We start from the raw sequence: 25,652 nt of genomic DNA on the forward strand, positions 1-25,652 counted from the left end.
AGATCACTTGCAATAAACATTACTATAAAAAAAAAAAAAAGGAGTCAACTTTAATTGTAACTAATCAAACTGCATCCAGGAATGTCTCGGAACAATCAAACAAAAGAAACAGGATAAAATTGCCCTATTGAAAAAATCAACACTTTCTACCAGCCCAGAGCTTCTGAGGGTTAGATCAAAGGCAGTCCCCCATTCCTAAAGCTGGTTCTGTCCTCCATGCAAGTTTCTTATCCCATGAGCATGGCTGGGGATAGGTGAAGGGCCATCCAGGAGCCTGTCTTTAAATCAAGAACGAGTCATTCAGGAGCAATGAAGAAGGCCAGACAAAGGACTCACTGTGAGCAATGATCTTGTACTTTCTAGAATTAAAACTACATGACCAGGGAAATACAGTTCTAGAAGATAAATTTTATATAAACATCTTCATTATTCATGGCAGTTCCTGTTCTGTAAAGGCGCTCAGACACTTAAGTAGCAGTTACTGGACCATTGCTCAGAGGGAAAATAAAGGGTTAGGTTCTGGGGAGCCTCTGGTTACAGCATTTTTGTTGACTGATCAATCAATACATAATCTGATTTTATATGTGTTTCTGTTTAAAGACACCATATTTAATATATATCATTTACTTGCTAACATTGAACTCATGGCCAGCTCTATAACTCATACCTGAACAATGCTTATGTAACACCTTTTCTCTGTAAGGTAACATCACAGCCTTTATGAGTTTAGAAACTCCAGCCAGCATTTGAGGACTATGTTTTTAAACAGAGAAATCACAAAGAAAAGGCCCAAGAAGCAAGAAATGTAGCAGTAATAGGCCAGGAAAAGGACATTTGTTGCAAGAGCTGAAACAAGAAGGCAGAGCAGTTGGTGTGTTTGACCACTGCTGAGAGTGTCGCATGGAGCAACTCAGATATTTTTTTTTGCCACTCGGCACGGGTCTGTGCATGATTGCAAAAGCCCCTCAAGTATTGATTTCAGGGGTTACAAATACATTTGGGTTTTATTTTAGGTCTTTAGATAGAGTGTTTACTACTGTGCTTTATCACTTGCAAATATTCTGCATTCTTATTTTATATGCATTCAATATTATGTAATTTTTTTATTTGTTAAAAATAAAATTTCTGCCCTCAAGGTCTCCCAGTCTGCTGCTGAGGTGTGGGTGGTAATCACACTCCTCTTTCCTCTGGGTTTCAACCAACTGAGAAACTGACACATGGCTAAAAATTTATTCAGCTTTATTGTTGACATAGCTGGATTTTGAAAAAGTGGAAACCAAATCATTTTCTCCTTCTAATGCAAAAAAGAGGTCCCCTGCTGACCTTTCCCCAAGTGGCAGGGTCTACCTGTCACCAGGGAGGAGGATAGAGGAGAGAAACTATGGGAGAGAAGGAGGGGGCCCTCCTTCCTTGGGAGTGGAGTGGGCATCCCCTGAATGAGGCATACCCAAACTACTGAGATGCAGAGCAGGGGTAAGAAATGTTTGATTTGGGGGATTACAAATGAATTTTGAGTAGGTGAATTCACAAATATGAAATTCATGAATAAAGAGGACTGGCTGTATTTTGACAGAGGGAACCCAAAATGTACGTTTTGCAAGTGTATTTGTATTTGTGTTCTTGTGAAGTTTGCTTAGCGTTCAAATGTTCTTTCGATGAATTTGTAGGGGAGAAAGTGGTCTCCCCAACCTATTCCTCTGCCATCTTAGCTCCTCCCATTTGTTTGTGTTCTTAAGAAAGGGTTAAGGAGGATATACAATAGAGGAGGCAATACGTGAGCAGCTTTCTCATCTTTCTTGGTAGATTAGGAGGAGCTAGAATAGATACACTAAATAGAACAGAAACTCTCTCTGAGTCATATACCAGTACATAGAGGCTTAAATATTTATTTTTAAACCAAAAAAGTAATCACCAGAAGAGCTAGAAGTAATTTTATAACTAATAAAAATCAGGAGGAAAAAAAAAAATCAGGAGGTAGACACTGGATCAGAGAGAAGTACTGACTGTGCTAATGCCCTCATCATTCATATCAGAAAGTCATTAGACACCAGCTGGAGTTAACTCAAGCAAGGACTGGGGCATAATAAGGAAAGACAACTGTTCTGACAAAGGTCAGCAGCTGGACGCATGGCAGAATTTATTTATTTCCTTTTTTTTCTTTTTCTTTTTTTTCAGAATTTAAAAATATGCTCCACAACAGTCTGAAATACAGTTTCCAGATGCCCCAAACTCCTTGCCAGGAGTTCACAGTGGAGCATAATTAAATCTGAATAAATATACCTACGTTTGGAGCCCTTCTGCATGTAGCCCACTGACCTACAATCCACACACTGACGTCCCGTAATATAGAAAAAAAGGATTTCATATAAAGTTATAAAGATCAATGCCAGAAAATTTGAAGTGGGCAAAAAACTTCCCAGTGTGAGAAAGAAAATACAAATGGAAAAAAACACAAAAGAGCAACAGGCAAAATCCACATAGCAAAAGCAATGACCTTTTCCAGAGCACAATGCCATTATAAACATAACTAAGACATTTAAAAATACTTGAAGTCACAGCAGTTCTGTCAAGTGAAAAATAAATATTTACATGTTCTGCCCTTCTTGCCTTTCAGTAACTGTCAACTTTAAGGGCTTCTAGAAAGGACCCAGCAGGCCAAAAAGAGCACCCATCCCGTAGACATTAAAGTTGGCAGTTGCTGCTGAAAAACAGCTCTGGCCCCAAACTTCAGGACGCATCTCTGAGCCTTGCAAGGACTCAGATACATGGCTTTATGACACATTGACCTAGTATTGATCATTTGGCTCAAAATGAACAAACACAGTAAATAAGCAATCTCCTTCTTTGGAAAGGGGGCTCTATCTTCCCCAATATGACCTCATTCATAATTAATCTCCACCACATAATTCTCTTGGGCAGGTAGGTAAAGAGCAAAAGATGACATAACTTCCCCAGGCCACCTGGTGGGTCGGTCACAAAACCAGGAACAGAACCCAGTTTTACTGACGGCTAAGTCCCACAGGCTCAGCCCCACCTCGCCACTCCTCCTTTGCAATAACTTGATTACTTGAACAGTCAATTATTTACTGTTGGGCAACTACAAGCACCAGATAAGTTTCAGTCCAGGTTTTCCTGCAACAAGCAATCTACAGGAAGGGGGGAAATGAAAGGGACCAACTGATGGCGAAAATGTTTACATAGATGAATAAGTCCTGGGTGTATAATGCACAGCATGGTAGTTAAAAATACTGTATTGTATGTTTGAAATTTATTGAGAGTTGATTTTAAATGTTCTCTTCTCACACATACACACGATAACTAGGTGAGGTAATGAGTGTGTTAACTAACCTTATTGTGGTAATCATTTCTTAGTATATATAATATAAAATGATGTCATACACCTTAAACTTACTCAATATTATTTGTCAGTTATGTCTCAATAAAGCTAAGAAAAAAAAAGAAAAGATGGTACTTACATTACGAGCAGGCCTCACTGCACAATCTACTAGACAGTATAAAGTAAAAGGAGGAATACGTGATTTTGGGGCTCAATTCTTTTAAATTATTCATTTATTTATCTATGTCTTCACTGGGTCTTTGTGGCTTTGCGAGAGCTTTCTTTAGTTGCTGCAAGTGGGCACTACTCTTTTTTGGGGTGCACAGACTTTTCACTGTGGTGGCTTCTCTGGTGCAGAGCACAGGCTCTAGGAGCATGGGCTTGGGAGTTGGTCCACGGCATGTGAAATCTTCCCGGACCAGGGATCAAACCTGTGTCCAGATGGATTCTTATCCACTTCACCACCAGGGAAGTCCCTGGGGCTTAATTTTTAACCATGTCTTTTCTAGGGTAAGAGATTTCAAAGCCTCCTTAATTTTTTTTTTGTGTGTGTGGCCGTGCTGGGTACACGGGTGGCATGCAAGCAGCTTATCACTCATCACCATCCTTAATTATTTTGCTCTCAAATTATCCCAGATCTGGTCAGTGGAAACCCCTTCAAGTTGGTTCCTGTGTCCCTGTGACATGTTTTTAAACACTATCTCAATTTCTGCCATAATGAGATGCTTTAAGCTCTTCTTTTTTTAAAAAAAAAATATTTATTTATTTATTTATGGCTATGCTGGGTCTTCATTGTTGCATGGACTTTTTTTTAGTTGCTGTGAGCGGGGGCTACTCTGTAGTTGTGATGCTTGGGCTTCTCATGCCAGTGGCCTCTCTTGTTGTGAAGCACAGGCTCTAGGGTACGTGGGTTTCAGTAGTTTCAGGCTCTACAGCATGGGCTCAATAGTTGTGATGCCCAGGCTTAGTTGCATGTGGGATCTTCCTGGACCAGGGATCAAACCCGTGTCTCCTGCAGTGGCCGGCGGATTCTTTACTGCTTAGCCACCAGGAAAGCCCTCTAAGCTCATCTTAAGCTGTTCTCTTTACATCCCCAGAATTTCTTTTAAGGCCATTCTTCAAGTGCAGTCAGCAGGGTGAATGCTTAAAGATGATGTTTGAGCAAAGAAGGAAAGGCCCTTGAAAGGCCACCATGGTTAACAGTTTCAGATGCGTTTGAAAGGTGCAGAGCCAGGGACACCATGTTCTCCACCACCATTGCAGTTGGGAGCTGTGGACAAGGAGAGATGCTTGGACCCTACAGACTCAGTTACTAAGTCCTCTACTATGTGCTGGGCACAGTGATGGATATATGAGATTAATCATAAGCCACCATTCCAAGGAGACTGTGGTCCTATGGGATAGACATCCATATAAAGCAACATCCATAGTACATCCCTGAAAATGTCTTCACTGGGCTGTCATTGTGGCACAGAGAGCAGCTGGGGAGTTCTGGGTTGAAGGACAGACAGTAATTAAGGCTGGGAGAGTTGGAGAAGGCTTCACTAAGGTAGCTTTTGGGTTATATCTTAAAAGAGGGTAGGATTTTTAAAAAAATTATTTTCTGTATGAAAAAGAAGACACTACTTATGAACTCTAAATCAGATATGATGTTTAAACTTCATTCAACTAGATCCAGCCTCTTGCTAGGTACTGTAGGACACATGGAAAGAACTCCAGTGAGTGTAGGACAGAACTCTTATTTGATGTCTGTCTAAGGAAAGAACTGTCATGATACCATCTAATTTTTATTTTCAGACACAGGTGAAACATGTCCTTCATTTACCAAACTGAGTTTTCACAGTGCAGTGGTTGGAACGGGACTAAATGTGAAGCTGATGCTCTACACAAGGAGAAACCCAACCTGCGCACAAGCCATCAACTCCACAGTTTTGGGGAACTTGAACGTAACTAAGAAAACTACCTTTGTGATCCATGGATTCAGGCCGACAGGCTCTCCTCCAGTATGGATAGAGGACTTAGTAGAGGGTTTGCTCTCTGTGGAAGACATGAATGTGGTTATTGTTGATTGGAATCGAGGAGCTACTACTGTAATGTACAACCATGCTTCTAGTAAAACCAGAAAAGTGGCAACAGTCTTGAAGGAATTTATCGATCTAATGTTGGTAAGGAGGAATTTTCTTAGATGGTTCAGAGCCAAATTGAAATTGGCTCATTATCTGGATATTTAAAGCCAAGAGGTATCTACATGACCAGGAGGACTATTTTTGCAGTGTTTTGCAAATGTTAGTTGAATAAACCCCCAGGAGGGTGTAGGGAAGGGCTGAAGGTAAGGCCCATAGGTATGGCTGCTCAGGTTGTGCACTGCACAGGGAATCCATCTGAGCACCATCGTCTCTGTAGACATTGTAGATTTATATATCTATTATAATAATTTTCTAGTGAATGACAGCAAAGTGTCCTGGGGAAGGGACATCTTTTTCTAACTCATATAAAGTTACCTAATGGGTTGGAGAGGTTTCCTGGCTTCACTGCCCAGAGTTTCCTCAACTTTCATAGCTCTTCCTTTTCTTAGACTTGCCAAAACTTTAGCGATCACTTTATCCCAAACCAAAACTGATATACCCAATCTGATAAAAAGTGATTTGATATCAGGGCTATTTCAGAGAGCCATACCTGGTGGCCACTGTGGCCAGGGGTGACATAAATTTTACATGAGCTCCTCAGCTAAGCCACAGCCCTTGGGAAAGGGAATATTAAAATGACTCATGACCAGCTATCCCAGGACTATGGACAATATGCCCTGCCCCTTTCTTTCCTTCCTTCCCTCTCCATGGTAATTCATTAACCAAGCCAGCTTGAAGATAAAGGAGTTCATTAAAATATTTGATTGCCCTTCTTCTCAATGGGGAAGGCTTTAAGATGTCTCAGCTTGGTTCCTAGCAGAAGCACGAATGGAGACACCATGGTATAAAAATTAAGGCACAGGTTTGTATTTGGACAGACAAGTTTGAATTCTGTCCTGCTCCCTCCTAGAAGCTGTTTGACCTTGGGAAGATGACTTCAGCCTGCTCAGTTAGTTTCCTCATCTGTATAATCAAAAGAATAGCTTCTAGTTTGTGGGGGTGTTGTGACATTTTAATAAGATAGTGGACATAAGGTACTTAGAAATATTTCTCCAAAGTCAACAGTTAGGAAATTTCTCCAGGTATTGTCAACTCCTTGGCCCCTCACAATTTTTAACAATGGATCTCTTGAAATTCTAGGCAGAAGGAACTTCTCTGGATGACATTTACATGATTGGAGTAAGTCTAGGAGCCCACATAGCTGGGTTTGTTGGAAAGATGTATGATGGCCAGCTGGGGAGAATCACAGGTAAGAGTTACAGGTAAGGCTTCCCGTGAATGGGCACAGGATAACCAGCCTGTGGACTGTGTTTCCTGGGGGAGCATGATACAGGAAATCCAAGTCCTTGGGTTCCAAGTCAGCTCTTCCAATTAGTTAACCACTCTGAGCAAATGTCCTCTTGTGCAAAGGGAAGACCATAGTAGTAACTGACTTCAGCAGTATTAAATTTATTATTTAATAAAATATGTGCAAACACTTTATTAATTGTGTATGCTGTAGAAAAGTTTGGTGCTGACTTTATTTCTCTTATGGCTGTAGAAACAACTATGTCACATGATGGGGATTTTGCCCCAAGCAGATGGCCTTCCTTTCATTTAATCCAAGATTGTTTAAACTAGTATCTAATATAGCCCCAGGCATAGCTGGAGCCTCAGGGTAGGAAAATGAGATGGGAATTATGTTATCTGGAGCTTACTCTGTGACTATCAGCTGTCAGACCAAGACTGAATAAAAACCCTCAGAAACACAGCAGGTGAAACTCCAAAGAAAGATCCCCTTGCTGGGTTCACTTGCCTAGTGCTCAGTAACTTTCCACAGTGACAGATGAAAGGCTGAGGGAGGCTTTCTCTTTCAGAGAGGCAAAGCTCTGGCCATCCATATCTTTTCCAGAATCGATCCTTACACTGAGATAGCCATTCCAGATTTAGGCAATCTGGAAGGCAGAAGTGAATGGAAGGGGTGGGGGAAGGTAAATGATTCAAACCAACTGCAATTGAGAGGTAACCCTTTAGAGTCACAGGACTGAATGTGGTATTTAACTTGACATGTGGCCCTGGGCTAGTCTTCTGGCCCGCCCCACCTCACCGCCCCCCCTTCTGTCTGTCTGTCTGTCTGTCTCTCTCACATACACATGTACTCCACATTGGCTGGGTGTCTTCTAATCCTGGTACTTGAGGTCACATTTTTTCCTGGGCTATTTTTTTCCCTCACTTTCACCCCGAATGCCAAGGTTGCACTCATGTTATTCACCTGCTTTCCTAGGGAAGCAAAATGTTTTTTCAGTTTTTAAAAAAATGTTTATTTATTTGGCTGTCCTGGGTCTTAGTTGTGGCACAAGGAATCTTCGAGCTTAGTTTCAGCATTCAGGATCTTTAGCTGCAACACACCACCTCTTAGCTGGGGCGATGTGGAATGGAACCTGGGATCCCTGCATTCGAAGCGTGGAATCTTGGCCACTGGCCCATCAGGAAAGTCCCTTTTTTTCAATTTTTAAAATTATTACTATAATGTTTTAGAAGGCAACACGTGTTTACTTTTTAAAAATTCATTTTTCCTTATGGGTACAAAGGACAAATGGCTCAAATTTGCTTGTTTTCTTTATCTGTTGGGAGCTTCTCCTCTGGGAGCTGGGATTTTTCCCAGTGGTGTGTTTAGAAGCTGATCAGCTCTCCACACAAACACACATACACATAAATAAATTTATAGCATTTGCTGATTCTATGATGTAAATACTCCCACTGTGGCTGATTTTAAGCTACTGACCTGACGTCACTGACCAGAAAGTTTGGGGAGAGAAAAGCTAAATGGGCTGTCCAGTGTTAGCGCTGGGGGCTCCAGCCCATCACTGCCTTATTCTATCTACCCCCTAATTTTGCTCCTCAGCCTCCCAGCAAGCCTGTTCCCACAACTACTTTGGATAGAAATACAATGTAACCTGGCCTCTGACCATGGAAATTCCCCAAGCCAGCTTCCCCTCCACCCTGGGCCCATGCGGCCCTGCCTTGTGACCTGGACTCAGCCCACAGTCTGCAGCTCGATTTTCTGTCTCCTCTGACTGCCCCGTGTTCTCCCAGTTCCTCATCCTCACTGAGCCCCAACGTCAAATTCACCTGTTCCCAAGCGCTTGTATCAGGGGTAAAGCGTTTCCCTTCCCCGCTCACCTCTGACTGCCCTTCTTGAGTGGGATCACTGGATTGTGGGGCGGGAAAGACATAATTCACTCCCAACTCCTAAGAACCGGGCGGTTCTGCTTGCTAACTATCTAGGCCAGAGTGTCTGCTTCATCTCTTTCATTTCCCCTTTTGTCTTCTGTTCTTGCTTTTTCTTTTCCTCTCCAAGCGCATCTCCTGGTATTACTTTTCATTAATTTCTTAAAACAAAGATGAATAGGTTTAAAAACATTTCAAGTACCTACATCACTTGATAATACATTAAATTTGATTCTTATGAAAATCATCTTGGAGTGTTGGATACAATACTGATATGCTGAATCATGATCTCTGGTCTTGGGATTAAAAAGTCTGTACTTTTATTTATTTTTTAAAAAGTAACTTAAGCCTAGCTTTCTTATCTTTTTAAAAAACATTTAATTAATGTATTTATTTGGCTGCACTGGGTCTTTCTTATTTGGGTCTTTGTTGTGGCATGTGGGATCTAGTTCCCTTACCAGGGATAGAACCAGGGCCCCCTGCACTGGGAGTGTGAAGTCTTAGCTACCGGACCACCAGGAAGTCCCAGGAGTCTGCTTTTAACCAGAAGATTCAGGTGGTCTGAATGCTATACATTAAAAAATGACCACAGATCTGTGTTGTCCAATATAGTAGCCATGAGCTGCATGTACCCTTGAGTACCTGAAATGTAGCTAATGCAAACTGAGATGTGCTATAAATACAAAGCACACACTGGATTTTGAAGAAAAATATAGTAAAAATTTTTGAAAAATATATTAAAATGTATGAAATGTCTTATTAAAAATGAAAGCTATATTAGAATATATTAAAATATGAAAAAGTTATGAAAATATATTAAAGTTTCATGAAATTTGAAGTTTATGAAAAAATATACTAAAAATGTACCTTAAATATATTTTAAAATTGGATTTTTTATATTCATTACATGTTGAAATGAAATTTTACTGCTATATTGGGTTAAATAAACTGGGTTAAGTAAAATGCATTATTAAAATCAGTTTTCTTTGTTTTTCACTTTTAAAAAGTGGTTGCTAGAAAATTTTAAACTATATATGTGGCTCACATTATATTTCTATTAGATAGTACTGCCTTGGAGAGTTAGTTCATGGTGACCTTTGGGATGGGAGTAAGGGAGGCCCCTAAAGCCACCTGTAATACATTGGACATTTGTCCTGGGAAGAGGTCTGAGGTCCAGGGCTTTCATCAGATTCTCAAACTGGTTAATTTTGTGATCAAAACCAGGGATCACTAGCTAGACACTTTGCTGATGATCACAGAGCAACAAGAAAGAGCTCCATTTTGTTGGTTTTGTTTCTGTTCTGTAATAATCTCAGTATTCTGAATTTAGATCTAGGAGTGCCTTGGTAAGCCTTCTGAAGTAGCAAGTAATTCTACCTCTGTTTTGCAGATAAGGAAACTGAGGTTCAGAGAAGTGAAGTAACCTACCTAAAATCACACAGCTGGTTAATGCTAGTTTTGGGGCTCATGTCACTTCTATCCAACCTCAGTGATCTCTGCTCACACAAAATATGCAGCTTTTTAAGGATAGTTTGTGATTTCTGGCTGACAGTGTAAGCTGATCATTTGCTATGACTTTTCTCTAAGGAGATCATATGTCCAAGTTTACTGTGACATTCCTCATTTGTGTCTTCAGTCCTGGCATAATTATTAATAGCAGCTTTATCACTTTTGAAATTGCCCTGGTTTGGACTTTATACGGTAAGCCAGTCTATCGGCCATGGATCTGGAGACTGCTATAAACTGAGGCTCTTACTGTTCATTTTCTCAGGCAGGAAGTGCTGCTGTTTTATGTGAGGAGAGGGAGGCTTCCCCAGCAAAGTGTTCTGAGGTTCTGAGTTTCTCATGCTTGATAGGGTCCACGTGGGGTCTCACTGATAAGATGGCTCGCTCGTTATGTCAACCAAGCCAACAAGGAATAAATCACAGTGATCCTTGAGACTGACCAAATTGCCCAGATGGCATCGTGTTATCTCACTGGCACCTATCTTCTCAAAGCTGTGGAACCTTCTCAGATTCTAGACCTCTGCTGCGTGACCATCCCCTCAGAGAATTTTTCATTGGTGGGGTATAAGAAGGACTCTATCAGAAAGGGAGGATGCTGGTCCTCCTTAAGAGCCAGTCACCCTCTCTTTTCCCTCTAATAAATTTCCCTTTTCTTGCCTGACTGCCTGGCTCGCTCTCTTTTTCTCTGTACTTGCCTTAAAATGCTGTGCTGATATCCTATGGACTTGGATACCTGGTTATTGATCCACCCCCTCCCACATCAGTTTCAGCTGGGAGCAGACAGAAGAGGAAAAACTGGGGGAGAAAAAGACAGGGAGATAAGAAAAGGAGGCAGATAATGATATACCTCAAGGAATCTAGGGTGTTAGCTGAGGAGAAATGGAGAGACTGGGGCTAGAACCAGGACTGCTGAGGTAAAGATACTATCTCTTGGGTCTTATAGCACTGGGGATAGGAGATGTCATTTAAAATGACCTTCATAGATAAAAACTTGGGGGGACATCCCTTGAAACTGTTTCCACTCCAGGTAAGTTTCCAGTTAGTAGGGCCTTTGGGATCTTCTGGTGTTTTTAGTGTGTGGTTACATTATCACAGGAGCTGCTCTCTTGTTTTGGCAGCTATTTCATAATGATGGTGAGGAACATCCCACTGACGTTTACCAAGAGCAAGGAATCAGTTCAGGCATTTATGGAGTGGGTTAATTGTGCAGGAACTGACACACACAACTTTATTTCCCTCCTCCATACCTGGTCTAATGCCTGGCCTGACCAACGAGTCTCACACTTTCCCACTCAGTTTGCCAAACCCAATTAGTGGAAATAAAAAGCTCAGCAGAGAGAGCTGGTTGCATTGTGAGACTGTGGCTCTGGTTAAGACACTTGAACCTCAGTTCATTCACATGTAAAATAGGAATGACAATAGCTACCTTGCCTCCCTCCCAGACTTCTAATGTAAGCTGGTAAATGTGAATAAAAATGGAAACAATAAAGGAGTTTTTTTAATAACAAGGAAGAGAAGTGAAGTTCTAGGTTATTTAAAACGGGATAAACATAAGTACTGTGTTTATTTTGTATATGCACCCTTGGATGCTTTTTTTTCCTGAGGAACCAGTTTATCCCCGTCACTGGTCCCCATCTGTCTGTGCACTCCCTACTGTGGGGGCCCACACAGGTACACCTCCAAGGAATTCCTTGGCAGGCCAGCTAAGACTCCAGGCTCTCACTGCCAAGGACTTGGGTTTAATCCCTGGTCGGGGAACTAAGATTCCACAGGCCACGTGGCTCAGCAAAAAGAAAAAGGTACACCTCTGGAGGGAGTCTGGCTGCATTCTCAAGGGGGTGCTGCGAGGGTAACCACCTCCACTGTGGGAAAAGGCTATGGGGCTGTGGAAAGGAGCCTGACACAGCAGGATGGGAATGTGAGTGCCTGACCACCAGGGGTGCCCTGCAGCCTGTGAACCATCCTCACCAGGAGGGATCAAAAGCCCGCTGCAGGTGACTCATGGCGTGGGGCTGCCAAGCCAACTCTGTTTTCCTTGCAGGTCTGGACCCTGCGGGCCCTTTATTCAACGGGAAACCTCCAGAGGACAGATTAGATCCCAGAGACGCACAATTCGTTGATGTCATCCATTCTGACACAGATGGTAACATTCTTGTCTTTGTGGGTCAGTGACCACCCCCACGCCCTCAAACTTCCAAAGAGTCTCCCTGTGGTGATGCTCATGCAGAGGCGGATCAGGTTCCTCCAGATTTCCTCTTTACCTACAGGGCAGGCTTCCAAATCCACAGGAAGAGTGAAGGGAAGTGGTTTTATGCAGGCATCTAGGACCTCCTGAAGGAGTGGGGGTGCCCTTCTCATCATTTCTTATTTGTAAAGTGATCGTCTTGACCCATCAAGGAGAGGCTGGTTTGCACACCATGGACAAATGTTTCCATAAGTGCAACTTGGTTTGGATGCATGATTTTCTGTGTTTTTGTTTGTTCTTTCTCATTATTTCCTTAAGTTGAAAGGTTAAGGTAAGCATTGTGTCTCTCCACACAGAACATTTCCTTAAAAAAAAAAATTATATATTTATTCATTTGACTGCTCCAGGTCTTAGTTGTGGCATGTGGGATCATTTCCTAACAACAACGAAAAAAAAAGTTATATATTTATTTGACTGCTCCGGGTCTTGGTTGTGGACGTGTAGGATCTAGCTCTCTGACCAGGGAATGAACCTGGGCTCCCTGCACTGGGAATGCAGAGTCTTAGCCACTGAATCACCAGGGAAATCCCCACACAGAGCATTTCTAAACTGCCTAGACCTCTCCAGCTCTCTGTAGATCTTCCTGGCTATTTCTGTCTTTCATGGTGTTGATTTCATTTCCGATACTGGGTACATAACGTGGGGATTGGGCTGGTGTTAAAGGTGGGTCTTTATATCCAGATGTCTGGGAGGAGAGCTGGAGTAGGCACGTAGGGAGGGCAGAGGGGACAGAATGACAGAGTGGTCATTCAGTAGTACATCCCTTTTGTGATACAACCACCTGAAAAACCCTTGACTGGCCATCATGGACACTCTGGGGTGGTATTGTGTGCCTTAGAATAAATGTCTCTGTGAAATAGCTTGTAGCATGTGTGAAGAGTTATCTAATTTGGATGCAGGACCTCAATGCCATTTTAATTCTGGATGGCACAGAGTAATTTATTTTTTGTTCTTGGAAAGAAAGTAAATGAGGAAAAAAGTATAAGTTTTGCAGTCAGGCAGAGGTGGACTCAGACCCCAGGTTTTGTTCTTTCTGGTGGCGTCACGTTTGTTCCGTAAGTCCTCTGAGCCCCAGAATCTTCATCTGTGACTTACTTCATCTGAATTTACCAATGGTTACTCTTCAGACATTGTGAATACTAGAAGAAAACTGTATAAAACCCCTAGTATCACACCCACGGACACATCTAGTGTCTCAATATATAATAGTGGGCTTCCCAGGTGGTGCTAGTGGTAAAGAACTTGCCTGGCAATGCAGGAGACATAAGAGATGAGGGTTGGCTCCCTGGGTTGGGAAGATCCCCTGGAGGAGGGCATGACAACCCACTCCAGTATTCTTGCCTGGAGAATCCCCATGAACAGAGGAGCCTGGTGGGCTCTAGTCCATAGGGTTGCAAAGAGTTAGACATGACCGAGCATGCACTCATATTATTATTGCAATGATACACTATATATGTGTGTATACATATATACACATACATTCATATACATAATCTTTTAATCAGGATTTTTTTTATTACTTTGGAGTTACAAGGTTAAACAGAATAAGCAATTATTAAATCTATCTATAATTTTCTAGGTCTCCATTTTCTAGAAGAGTTTCCAACCTTTTAACCATCCTAGATCCACCAGTTTTAAGGGTTTCTCCTACTAAGTGAAGGTTTCCTGTTTCTTATTCATTAAACACTTACACAAATGCAATTAGAGGCTCAGGAAGCACCCAACAATAAGAGTGTTCCAGCCAAATATAAACATGAAACTTATCATTTTACCAGCGATGCAGTGAATGAGGGCCAAAACTCTCATTTTCAGAAAATATCAGACATATATTCTGTTACCAGCTTCCTAGTCTCTTACTTGGAAATCCCTGCTTTCTAGCTATCTGGTTGCTGTGCTGTGCTTAGTCGTTCAGTTGTGTCTGACTCTTTGTGATCCCATGGACTGTAGCCCTCCAGGCTCCTCTGTCCACGGGGATTCTCCAAGCAAGAACACTGGAGTGGCTAACTTTGGACAAAATATTTAAATAGGTATAATGATAACAGTAGCAGCAATGACAAGAATAAGACAATCCCTGCCTATATCCTGTTACAGGCAAATGAGCTATGAGATGGGAAGAGTTCAAAGCAGTATGAAAGCATAGTATATTCTCTTTTAGCACTGGGCTACAAGAAACCATTAGGAAACATAGACTTCTACCCAAATGGAGGATTGGATCAACCTGGTTGCCCCAAAACAATATTTGGAGGTAAGTACAGATCTTTATATTGTGCCAAACAGTGGTTTTAAAAGGGTGTATTTTAAAAATCTGATTATCATTCTATGTGGGATTTTTAAAAAATATTTATTTATTTATTTATTTGGCTACTTCAGGTCTTAGTTTCAGATCTTGCATGCTTCATGTGGGATCTTTCTTTGTGGCACTTGGACTTTCTTTTCTTGCTGTGAAGCTCGGCTCTCTACTGAGGCACTCCAGTTCTGGAGCAGGCTCAGTAGTTGTAGCACACAGGCCCAGTTGCCCCATGGCATGTGGGAATATTAGTTTCCCCAGCAGGGATCGAACCCTCCTCCCCTGCATTGCAAGGTGGATTCTTAACTACTGGACAGACCACCAGGGAAATCCCAATGGGAGATTGTTTCTGTTATTTATTTATTTATTTTTAAAGATTTATTTTTTGGCTGTGGTAGGTCTTTGCTGTTGCACTCAGGCTTTCTCTAGTCGCAGTGCATGGGACTTCTCATTGCAGTGGCTTCTCTTGTTGCAGAGCACCGGCTCTCGGTCCTCGGGCTTCAGTAGCTGCAGTGTGTAGGTTCAGTAGCTGTGGCTCATGGGCTCTAGAGCTCAGGCTCATCAGTCATGGAGCAAGGGTTAGTTGTTCTGCTGCATGTGGAATCTTCCTGGACCAGGAATCGGACCTGTGTCCCTTGGGCAAGGTGGGTTCTCAACCACTGACCACCACGGAAGCCCTGTGGAATTGTTATTAATTGAAAACAAATTTTCCGAGATGATAGAGGTGGTCCAACTATAAATTATAAATAAAACATTACTACTTAAATATACTACTTTAAAAAAGCATAACCATATGATTAAAAAACTACTATGAATTATTTCTCTCTCTTGAAAAGGTACGTCTTTGACTTAGACATTCTATATCTGGCGATCTTTCCTAGAGGAATAATGGAAAATGCAGTAAAAAATCAGAGTGCAAAGATGTTCAACACAGAATTATTTATAATAGTTTTTAGGAATAATCTAAATCTCCAGCATAGGAAAATTATTAAATAGCATGGTGCACCCTAAGCAAAGGGATATAATTCTTAAAAAACATGTTGTTAGTTTAATGAAAATATTTCCAATATGAAATATTTACAAAGTGAAAAAGAGACAAAATTAAACAGCATAAATAAAACAAAACAAAAAAACTCCAAAAATCCTTTGTTTTTTAAGTGTATATTTGGACATGTGTAAGTATAGAAAAAAAGACTAAACACTAAATGCTCCAAATAATTATTAGTGGTGATTTCTGGATATTGGATTTCTATGTGATTTTTAGGTCATAATTTGCTATTGTGTTATATTTTCTGAATGAGCATCTGTTAGTTTTACAATGAGAAAAAACTCACAGAATAGGTAGTCAGAGGACAACATTAAAGTGTGATGAGGGGACAGAATTTTAAAAAACCCTAAGTGCTCTGAATCTGTATTGTGCAATTTAGATATAACTAAACAATCATGAAAATAATTGTAGGAAAAAAAAATGATCTTGATACAAAAATAATAGCTGTATATGGTCCTATGGAAATGATGTAGTATTTGAAAACGATCCAGATGAAATGGCGTTAAGTAGGGCAACCACATTGTACTACAAATAGTGTGTGTTCAATTGTACCATAAATGGTATGTGTTCAAATCCTGTCCTGTGTGCTGTAGTGTAACAACATCCATGAACAGCCAAAGATAATGTGCTTTGCTGCTAAAGGACATCCTCCGTGGTGTTATTAACTTCATTGTTTCTGCAAGTGGAGGTTCCAGGAACAATAATTAAATGTTGATTTGTCAGATTTTACTCCAGCCAGCTTGGCTGCATGCTTCTCTCTTTTGCCCAGTTTATTTCTTTTTGTCCTTCACTAATTCCTTCTATGGACATACATGGACTCTGGAGGAAGAAGAAACATTGATCTGACTCCAGCGCCCAGTGCCTCTTCAACTACTGGCTCATAATTACAACTCTTCTGTTATGTGGTTCACTGTCTGTTATTTAAAAATTCTTATTTGAGTACTTGTCTTTGGGATCCAGTTTCCATTTCTATGTGACTTCACCATCTGACTTATCGACCTTCTGACAAACCTCCCTATACTCCAGTCCTTCATCAGCTCCAACTCTTCTGCGATTCATCACCCTCCTCTCACCATCGCACCACATGGCACCCGCCAAGAATTCACCTGCATTTGTCTGTCACCTCTTCTTGCCCATTTCTGGCTTTCAGTGCCAGAAATTGTTTGGCTCCTCTCACTTCACCTTTCACCTTTGTAGCAGAACTGGAGCCCCTGCCACTTATCTGCTCTCATGAGTGCCCTCTGTGCCCCCAGGCCCTTAGGTCTCTGCCATGTGAGCCCCTATCTTTGCTTGGGCACATTCTGGAGAAGTCATGGATTCTTGTCGATCGAGTACAAGGTCCAGGCAAACTTGTTCACTTCTCCATGCCCTCAAGACCCTCAGTAATGCCAGAAAAGCCTCGTGCTTATATCCTGCTGACTCCCTGATCATTCCTTGTGCTTCTATTCCAAATACCTCCCAAGCTATAAACCCTCACTGAGTTAGGTTTGACTTTTGTACCTTGATCAAGGTCCCACCTGAAGGAGCCTTCTTATCTCTCCTAACCTTAGATCACAAATTTGGTCTTTATATCCATTTCTCCATCCAACCCTGGGGGGAAGCACCCTCCATGTTTTCATACAGCTACCTCCTCTCTTTACCCTTCTTGGGGGTCTTTCTCTACCAGTTGCTCCCCAATGCCTTCTTTCTCTGATATCTTTACTGGTTTAAATGTGCTTCTTTCTGCTACAAATCTCCAAGGGACCTCTGACTACCCTGACATTTCAGTGACAAAGGAAGGACAGAGTCAAATCCTTGAACATCTCTGAGTCTCAATGTCCTGCCAGGTAAAATAGGGATAACCATGCCTCTCTTGTCACTTACTGTTTGTCAGCATGAATCCTGATCTATTTTGTTTTGTAAGGATTAAATGGAATCAAGTACACTGGAGATATTAGCACAGTGCCTGGTGCGTAAGAGACATAATCAATTATATGGATGAACAATATACAAGGGACTTCTCTAGTGGTCCAGTATCTGGGACTCTGTGCTCTCAATGCTGGGGTCCGGGGTTCAATCCCTGGTTGAGGAGCTGGATCCCACATGCCCCAACTAAAGATCCCATGTGCCACAGCTAAGACTTGGTGCAGCCAAATAAATTTTACAAAGAACAAAAATAATACGCGATGCACTATTTATTACTAAATGCTACAACTATTCTTTGACTATTCCTTATACAACCAAGGAATGCAGTATTTTAAGTGTGACCACCAGAGGTCCGTGTATCTGTACCTTTCTTCCTTGAGAGAGAACTGCGCCATCACCGCATATCCCTGTGACTCCTACCGGGATTATAGGAACGGCAAGTGTGTCAACTGTGGCAAATCACAGACGGAGCCCTGTCCTGTTCTGGGTAAGTCCAGCCAGCAGTTTCCTACTCTGATCAACAAAGAGCTAATTTCTGATAGGATCCCAGCCCCATTTTAACCATCTAAAAACGGGCCTGAATATCCTGTGTCTTAATTTCCTTAGCTTTTTCTAGCCAATAATGCTGTGAAGTACTCTGGAGTCTCCTGATACTAAAGAATGTTAGAAAAGCAATCTACATAGGATTTCATCCAGAAGGGAGTGCCACCTCCCTGGATACTTTATTCTAGCAAGAAAAAGAAGGTTCCAGAAAAGTTTCATCTTATGCAGTCTACTCCCGTAGGGTTAGGAACACCCTTCTCCAGGCATACAACCTCTCTGTTAAGGGAGGGTCTTACAGGGTGACCCCTTCTAACAAGTCATACCTGTTAATGCTCCCACATCACACTCCAGTGTTCTGTGCATGTACACAAATACAGGGTGAGCTGGCGTAATGACCATGGAGGCTACTTGGATATTTGCTAAGGGTTAGTGGAAATATTCCAGGTGGTGAAGACTTTGCAACTAAATGGTCATGACAATTTTCTAATGTTCCCAAAGGAAAAACTCAAGTTAACATCAGGGCAGGCTATAGAGAAGGGGTTCTCAACCTTGACTGTATATTTGAATATGGAGCTTTTAAAAAATATTGATGCCTGGGTCCCAGAATACAGAGGCCACTCCCTAAGCAGTGGGAAAAGGGGAGAGAGAGAGGCCCCAGTGCCAGCTCTTAGCCTCATTCCTGCTGGCACAGTCACAAAGAAGGACATTCTCTTGCCTCTTGACATAGTCACATGGCCATTCCAAGTTCCGTGCAGTTTAGGGGCCCAATTATAGTTCTTCAAGAAAGCGCATTGTTTTGCAAACGTGATGCTGCTCTAGGTATAAACCTGAATTTGTTTTAAATACTCTAGAAAATGAAGGTATTACTGAAAAATATCAGTGCTGTTTTTAGTCTAGGACTTCCCTGGTGGCCCAGTCGGTAAAAAATCTGCCTGTAAAGTGAGAGACCTGGGCTCAATCCCTGGGTTGGGAAGATCTCCTGGAGAAGGGCATGGCAACCCACTCCAGTATTCTTGCCTGGAGAATTCCATGGAGAGAGGAGCCTGGTGGACTACAGTCCATGGGGTCGCCAAGAGTTGGACATGACTGAGCGGCTAAGCACAGCACATTTTTAGTTTTCAGGGTGTATCACTCCCCACACCCCTGCTATTGAGAACCAGGGCTGGGTGATGTAATGTCAGTAGAAAGAGGGGTAAAGTCACTGGAGGGTCCTTTTACAAGCCCCAGCTCTTAGGGTTAGCGTTGTGAAAAAAGTAAGGGGGCTGCTGGGGAAGGGGATGCCCTGGTGGCCCTGCAGGTCCCCACCATGGCTGTGGGTATGAGGGTGATTGTCTTGGCGGTGGTGGCGGCAATCAAACCTGCTGTTCAGTCTCCCCAGCTGCTTTTATGTTCATAGAACACATGTTGACATTACACTTTTCTGACTTGTTTTATAGGCTATTATGCTGATAACTGGAAAGACTATTTAAGGGAGGGGGATCCTCCTATGATTAAAGCATTCTTTGACACAGCTGAGGAGAAACCCTTCTGCAGTGAGTGGTGAATGTGCTTGTTTGCTCTTGCCCGACTCTTTTCTTTTTGGAATGTCTAAGTCTCAGCTTCCTGGTTACTTCTTGGCACATGAAGGCCGCGGTGAAGCATGGACTTTGGAGCTGGAAGGACCTAGGTTGAATCTTGACTCTACCACACAACAGCTGTATGACCAAGACATTTAACCTCTCTGAGTCTCAAAGTTCTGCTTGGTAAAATGGGGACAATCATGCCTACCTTCTGGGTTATAAGAATTAAAATCTCAACAAGTCATAGTTGTTAGCTCCACTGGATGGACATTCTAATTACTAAGATCTTCCAGAAAATTTGCTTGAGACATGAGGTTATGACTAGGAAAAATTGGCGTCAGCCATATCTATAGGCCAATTCCAGCTTCAAAGTAGCCACAGTGACCTTCTAAACACATTGAGAAGTTGAGTGTTCAAGATGGAAGCTAAATAGGCCAGCAGATGATTAGATGCCCTAGGAAGCAAGTAGGAATTTCCCTAGGTAGATGTACGTCTTAGAATCTTCTCTCCCTTTTCACTTTGCTTGGGAGTCTGCCTTATAAAGGAGGTTGCACATCATCAGGTTTCCCTCCTCTTTTGGAGCATCTGTAGCAGCTCAGGGTTTGGTATTTGCCTGATCCAAACGCGGGACAAGTTCCTGAGTAATAACAGGCCACGAAACAGCAACTCCATGGCTGATGTTATTCCCTCGTAGGACTGTCATCTCCCTGAGCCTCTTCGCCCTTCTCTGCAAGTCTGACCCAGAGATAGTAAATTTGACTATCATGGTGGGATCCCCACTTCTCCAGATCATTCTTGACCTTGGGGAGCAAAGAGTAGGTAGGAAGAAAAGTTCTCTGGACATGTTATGTGCCCTCGTTCATCCAGTAGGAATTAACGGGTATCAACTGGAGATGTAAATGGCAACCCACTCCAGTATTCTTGCCTGGAGAATCCAGTGAACAGCTGTCAGGCTACAGTCCATGGGGTCACACAGAGTCGGACATGACTGAAGCGGCTAAGCAAGCAAGCAAGCAATGCATATCAATAGGTATTTCTGCTGGGATTACAAAGGAAGCATCATCCCTTCCCAGTTATTGTTGTAGCATTAATGTATTTTAGCTTTTTCTTTTTTTAACCCCATAAGACATCACACAGGCAATATTTGCATGGATATACACATTCATTTATCACTTTTTTGATTATCATTTTTCTTGTATTTTGTAAATACAGTAAAGTGTGCTGACTAATGAGGGGAGAATACCAGAGCATAATAAGAACTCTGAGAGAGACCTGACTTAGTCTGAGCACCAGTGAAGGCCTCCTTGAGGGAGTGCATTAAGTCAAAACCTGAAGGGTGAATTGGCAAAGGGGACAAAGCCCAGACACAAGAGACAGTATGGCAGTGCAGGTGGTGTGGCATGACTGGGGCAGAGATGAGGTAGGCTGGGTAGGCTAGTGGACATGACCCAGACTGAGGGAGGCCTTGTCAGCTGTTGAGGGTCTCCACATGGCCCCCTATTTAGTTTATTCTAAAATGGGCAGAAATTGTGGTGAATCAATCATACTTGGCAGTAGGCCATGAGACTTCAGTCAATAATGTGGGAACACTGATCTAAGAGTGGTGCCTGAACATGGCAACTGGATACCATTGAGTTCTGCTATCATTCAGGCCATCTTTACCGAAGAGAATAGAGAGAAATATTGGAAAATTCTGCCCTGAATCTTTGCAGAAAAACTAGAGGGGAAGGGAAAAAGAGACCTAGTTATTAGGTAGGTCAGGTTTTTAGGAACTGAACATTCAGGAAAGCATTTGGGGATATTTCTCTCACACCATGATTTCTCCCTGTTTTGAAGTATATCATTACTTTGTGGATATTATAACCTGGAATAAGAACATAAGAAGAGGATCCATTACAATCAAATTGAAAGATAAAGCTGGAAACACGACAGAATCCAAAATCAATCAGTAAGTTGGGCTAGGATTATTTGCAACTTGCTACTTTCTTTTTTGTTTGGAGAAGTTAAATTCCAAATATATCAACTTTTTAATCATAGACCTGTACGTGGCTTTGTCCTGTGAAAGATATAAAGGAATATGTTGCTTTGTGGCTCTTGATCTTTCAGACTCTTTACAAATGGAACTGGTGCAGAAATTTTCTTTCCTTCTACTTTTCTTCCCCGCTTCTTTCTCCCTCCCTTCCCTCCTTTCCTCCCTCTTCTCCTTCCTTCCCTTTTTTTCCCTCCAAATTCTTTCCCCATTTAGGTTGTTATATAATACTGAGTAGAGTTCTCTGTGCTATACAGTAGGTCCTTGTTGGTTATCCATTTTACTTTCTAAATAACTTTATTTATTTACTGTCTGTGCTGGGTCTTCATTGCTATGCATAGGTGAGTGGAGTTACTCTCTAGCTGTGGTGTGCAAGCTTCTCATTGCGGTGGCTTCTCTTGTGGAGCATAGGCGCTAGGCATGTTGGCTTAGAGCTTAGTTGCCCCACAGCATGTGAAATTTTCCCCGACCAGGGATTGAACCCGTGTCCCTTGCATTGGCATGTGGATTCTTATCCATTATATCACCAGGGAATCCCTGGTTATCCATTTTAAATATAGTAGTGTCTACATGTCCATCCCAAACTTCCTAACTATCCCTTCCTCTCATTCCTCTCCACTGGTGACCATTAGTTTGTTCTCTAAGTCTGTGAATCTGTTTTGTAAATAAGTTCATTTGTATCATTTCTTTTTTATCATACCAGATTTCTCTTTCTCTGTCTGACTGACTTTACTCAGTATGACAATCTCTGCTACTACTACTACTGCTAAGTCACTTCAGTCGTGTCCGACTCTGTGCGACCCCGTCCCTGGGATTCTCCAGGCAAGAACACTGGAGTGGGTTGCCATTTCCTTCTCCAATGCATAAAAGTGAAAAGTGAAAGTGAAGTCGCTCAGTCATGTCTGATTCTTCACGACCCCATGGACTGCAGCCTACCAGGCTCCTCTACTCATGGGATTTTCCAGGCAAGAGTACTGGAGTGGGGTGCCATTGCCTTCTCCGAGGTTTGCTTAAGCATTTAATCACAAAAGTCATCCCTGCTCACTGTAAATGATTTAAAACAATAAGGAAATATGTGACATAAGAGTCCAAACCCCTGCCACATCCCAACCATCCCATGCCCAAAGGCACCCACTCACACACATACATTTCTATTCTTTTCTGAGCTCATAATATACATATATACACAAACATATATATGTATGTTTCTGACACTCAGAAAATGTATTTTGCAATAGAAAATTGGAAAAATCCTGTAAGTCCAACGATGGGGAAATTGTCAAAATATTCCCATATAATAAAACATTATTCAAGTAAGTTATTTATGAAACATTAAATTAAATGCTTATAATGCACTAAGTGGAAAAAATAAAGTTATATTTTATAAAATCATATACAGTATACAACTAGCACAACAATGTCAAAATAATGAAAAAGAAGCATGTCAAAATAAGTTAGATTGCCCCTTGGATGGAAGGGATGTGAGTCCTTTCTAAAGTTTCTCTTTCCTTTTCAGTTTTCTGTGCTGTTGTATATATATAGTTTAAAAAGAACTAATAATTTTTTCTTCTATTACTTCTATAATCGAGGAAAAAGGGGAGAAATCCTCAAACCTTTTAATTTAAGCAAAAGCATTTGAGACTCATTTCATTCATTTACTCAGGAGATGTTTCCTGGGTTCTTTTATCTTCTGGACACTTGTATTGTGTCTTGGCCTCATTCATAGAGGACCATGTAGAAGGTCATCTGAAACTGGCGATCGTCTTATTGGCTGGCTCACTGTGCAGATAAATAGGGAAGGTGTGGGGGTTCTTCTTGGCCATACCATTTGGCTTATGGAGTCTTAGTTTCTTAACCAGGGATTGAATTCAAACCCTCAGCAGTGAAAGTGCAGAAGCCTAACCACTGGACTGCCAGGGAATTCCTTGTAAGTGACTTTTTCAAACACATCCTTGGAACATAATAATAGCAGCCTTTGTTTATTGAACCAAGCACATTACAGACAGTGGTTAATGTAGCTCTCACTAAAACCCTCTGAGGTGGTATTACCATCTCTATTTTATATATGAGAAAACTGAGGCTCAGAGAGGGCAAGCGATTTGGCCAATTTCACACTCTTCAGCATCAAGATCCCCGGAGGGAACTGCTAGGGGCCCCATCTTGAGAAACCAATCGCAGGTTTCTCAAGGTTTATAGGCTTCGATGAGAAAGGTGGGCAGAGCCCTCATCTGGAGAGTCTAAGAAACAGCAGGGAGACTGCAGTTCTATGAGTAGCAAAACTTGGGTTACATATTTGCTTTACATGTCTTGGAAATTTGAATTTTATATAGTAAATTTCTCCCAAGTAGGAATTCCTAAATTTGGAGGCTTCTTTCTTTCTTTTATGAAGGCTTGTTTCTTGATTAAGATAGAGAGCTTAATATCTTTTTAAAGTCACGTTCAGTCATTTCTATTGTAGTTATGTTTGTGAAAAAGTCACCACCAATCAGAGAATATATGGGAAAAAAGTTAAATGATTGTTCTAAATTGTGGTAAGATTATGGTTACTTTTCTTTCTTTTGCCAGGTAAACTTTAACATTTTAGTATTCAGTATCTTTACAGTTTAAGAAAAGGAAAATAATACTAGGGTACGTACCTTGAGTTTTGGGGGCTTTCTGGGTAGCTCAAACGGCAAAGAATCTGCTTGCAATGCAGGAGACCTGGGTTCAGTCCCTGGGTTGGGGAGATAACCTGGAGAAGGGCACGGCAACCCACTTCAGTATTCTTACCTGGACAGAGGAGCCTGGTGGTCTCCAGTCCATGGGGTTGCAAAGAGTCAGACATGACTGAGAGACTAACACAGACACACAGACACACACAGACACACACACACAGAGCTAGAGTTTATTCAGGCTTACCAGACAGTGGGCACATATGAAGTCACATTCAAGGATATTACTTGCCTGTTGATTCTCCCTCTATACATGATTCAAATGTATTTCTTATTTTTTAACCTTAAAAAATTCAGATATAATTCACATACCATAAAATTCACCTTTTTAAAGTTTGTAATTCAGGGGGTTTTAGTATATTTACAAAACATGAAACCATCAATACCATCTAATTTCAGAGCATTTTCATCATCTCAAAAAGAAACCCCATACTTGTCAGTAGTAATTCCCCATTCCTTCCTCCTGGCCTGCTCCTGCCAACCACTAATCTGCTCTCTGTTTTATAGATTTTTCTATTCTAGGCGTGTCATATAAATGGAATCATACAATATGTGGCTTTTTTTTTTTTTTTTTTGCTTTATGTGATATTTTTAAGATTCATCTATGTTGTGGCATTCATCAGTACTTCATTCCTATTTATGGTTGAATAATATTCTGTTGTATGGATATTCCATAATTTATTTTAATCCAATGACCTCTGGCTCAGCAAGCTTCCACTGCACAGTCTGCTCACTCATACCACATTTTATTTACCAATTCACCAGTTGATGAACATTTGGGTTCTTTCTGCTTTTGGCTGTTATCAATAATGCTGCTATGAGCATGTATGTACAGGTTTTTGTGTGGACATAGGTTTTCATTTTTCTTGGGTATATACCTCAGAGTGGACTATCTAGTTCATACAGAACTTTGTGTTTAACTTTTCAAAGAAGTTCTACCAAACTGTTTTCAAAAAAGATGCACCATTTTACTCTCCCTCCAGCAATATATGAGAGTTCCTTTTCTTCCACTTTGCCAAGACTCTTATTGTCAGTCTTTTAAGACTTTTCTTTTAAATTATAATTAAGAAACCCATAAAATTTACCATCTTAATCATGTTTAAGTGTACAGTTCCTTATTAAGCATTTCACATTGTTGTGAAACAG

The 25,652-nt window shown here is 41.4% G+C and overlaps 1 protein-coding gene across 1 annotated transcript in view; it reads left to right on the plus strand.

Moving 5' to 3' along the window:
- The window catches only part of LIPH (lipase H), a 49,192-nt gene that overhangs the window by 11,071 nt on the left and 12,469 nt on the right, over positions 1–25,652 (plus strand). Inside the window, exons 2-8 of the mRNA XM_065942723.1 lie at positions 5,135–5,502; positions 6,604–6,712; positions 12,221–12,322; positions 14,580–14,669; positions 17,984–18,151; positions 19,644–19,739; positions 21,603–21,714. Coding sequence (XP_065798795.1) covers positions 5,135–5,502; positions 6,604–6,712; positions 12,221–12,322; positions 14,580–14,669; positions 17,984–18,151; positions 19,644–19,739; positions 21,603–21,714 — 1,045 coding nt within the window. The remainder of the gene's footprint in view (positions 1–5,134; positions 5,503–6,603; positions 6,713–12,220; positions 12,323–14,579; positions 14,670–17,983; positions 18,152–19,643; positions 19,740–21,602; positions 21,715–25,652) is intronic.

The sequence above is a fragment of the Muntiacus reevesi genome, chromosome 8 (genome assembly GCF_963930625.1).
Source record: "Muntiacus reevesi chromosome 8, mMunRee1.1, whole genome shotgun sequence".
Taxonomy (NCBI): domain Eukaryota; kingdom Metazoa; phylum Chordata; class Mammalia; order Artiodactyla; family Cervidae; genus Muntiacus; species Muntiacus reevesi.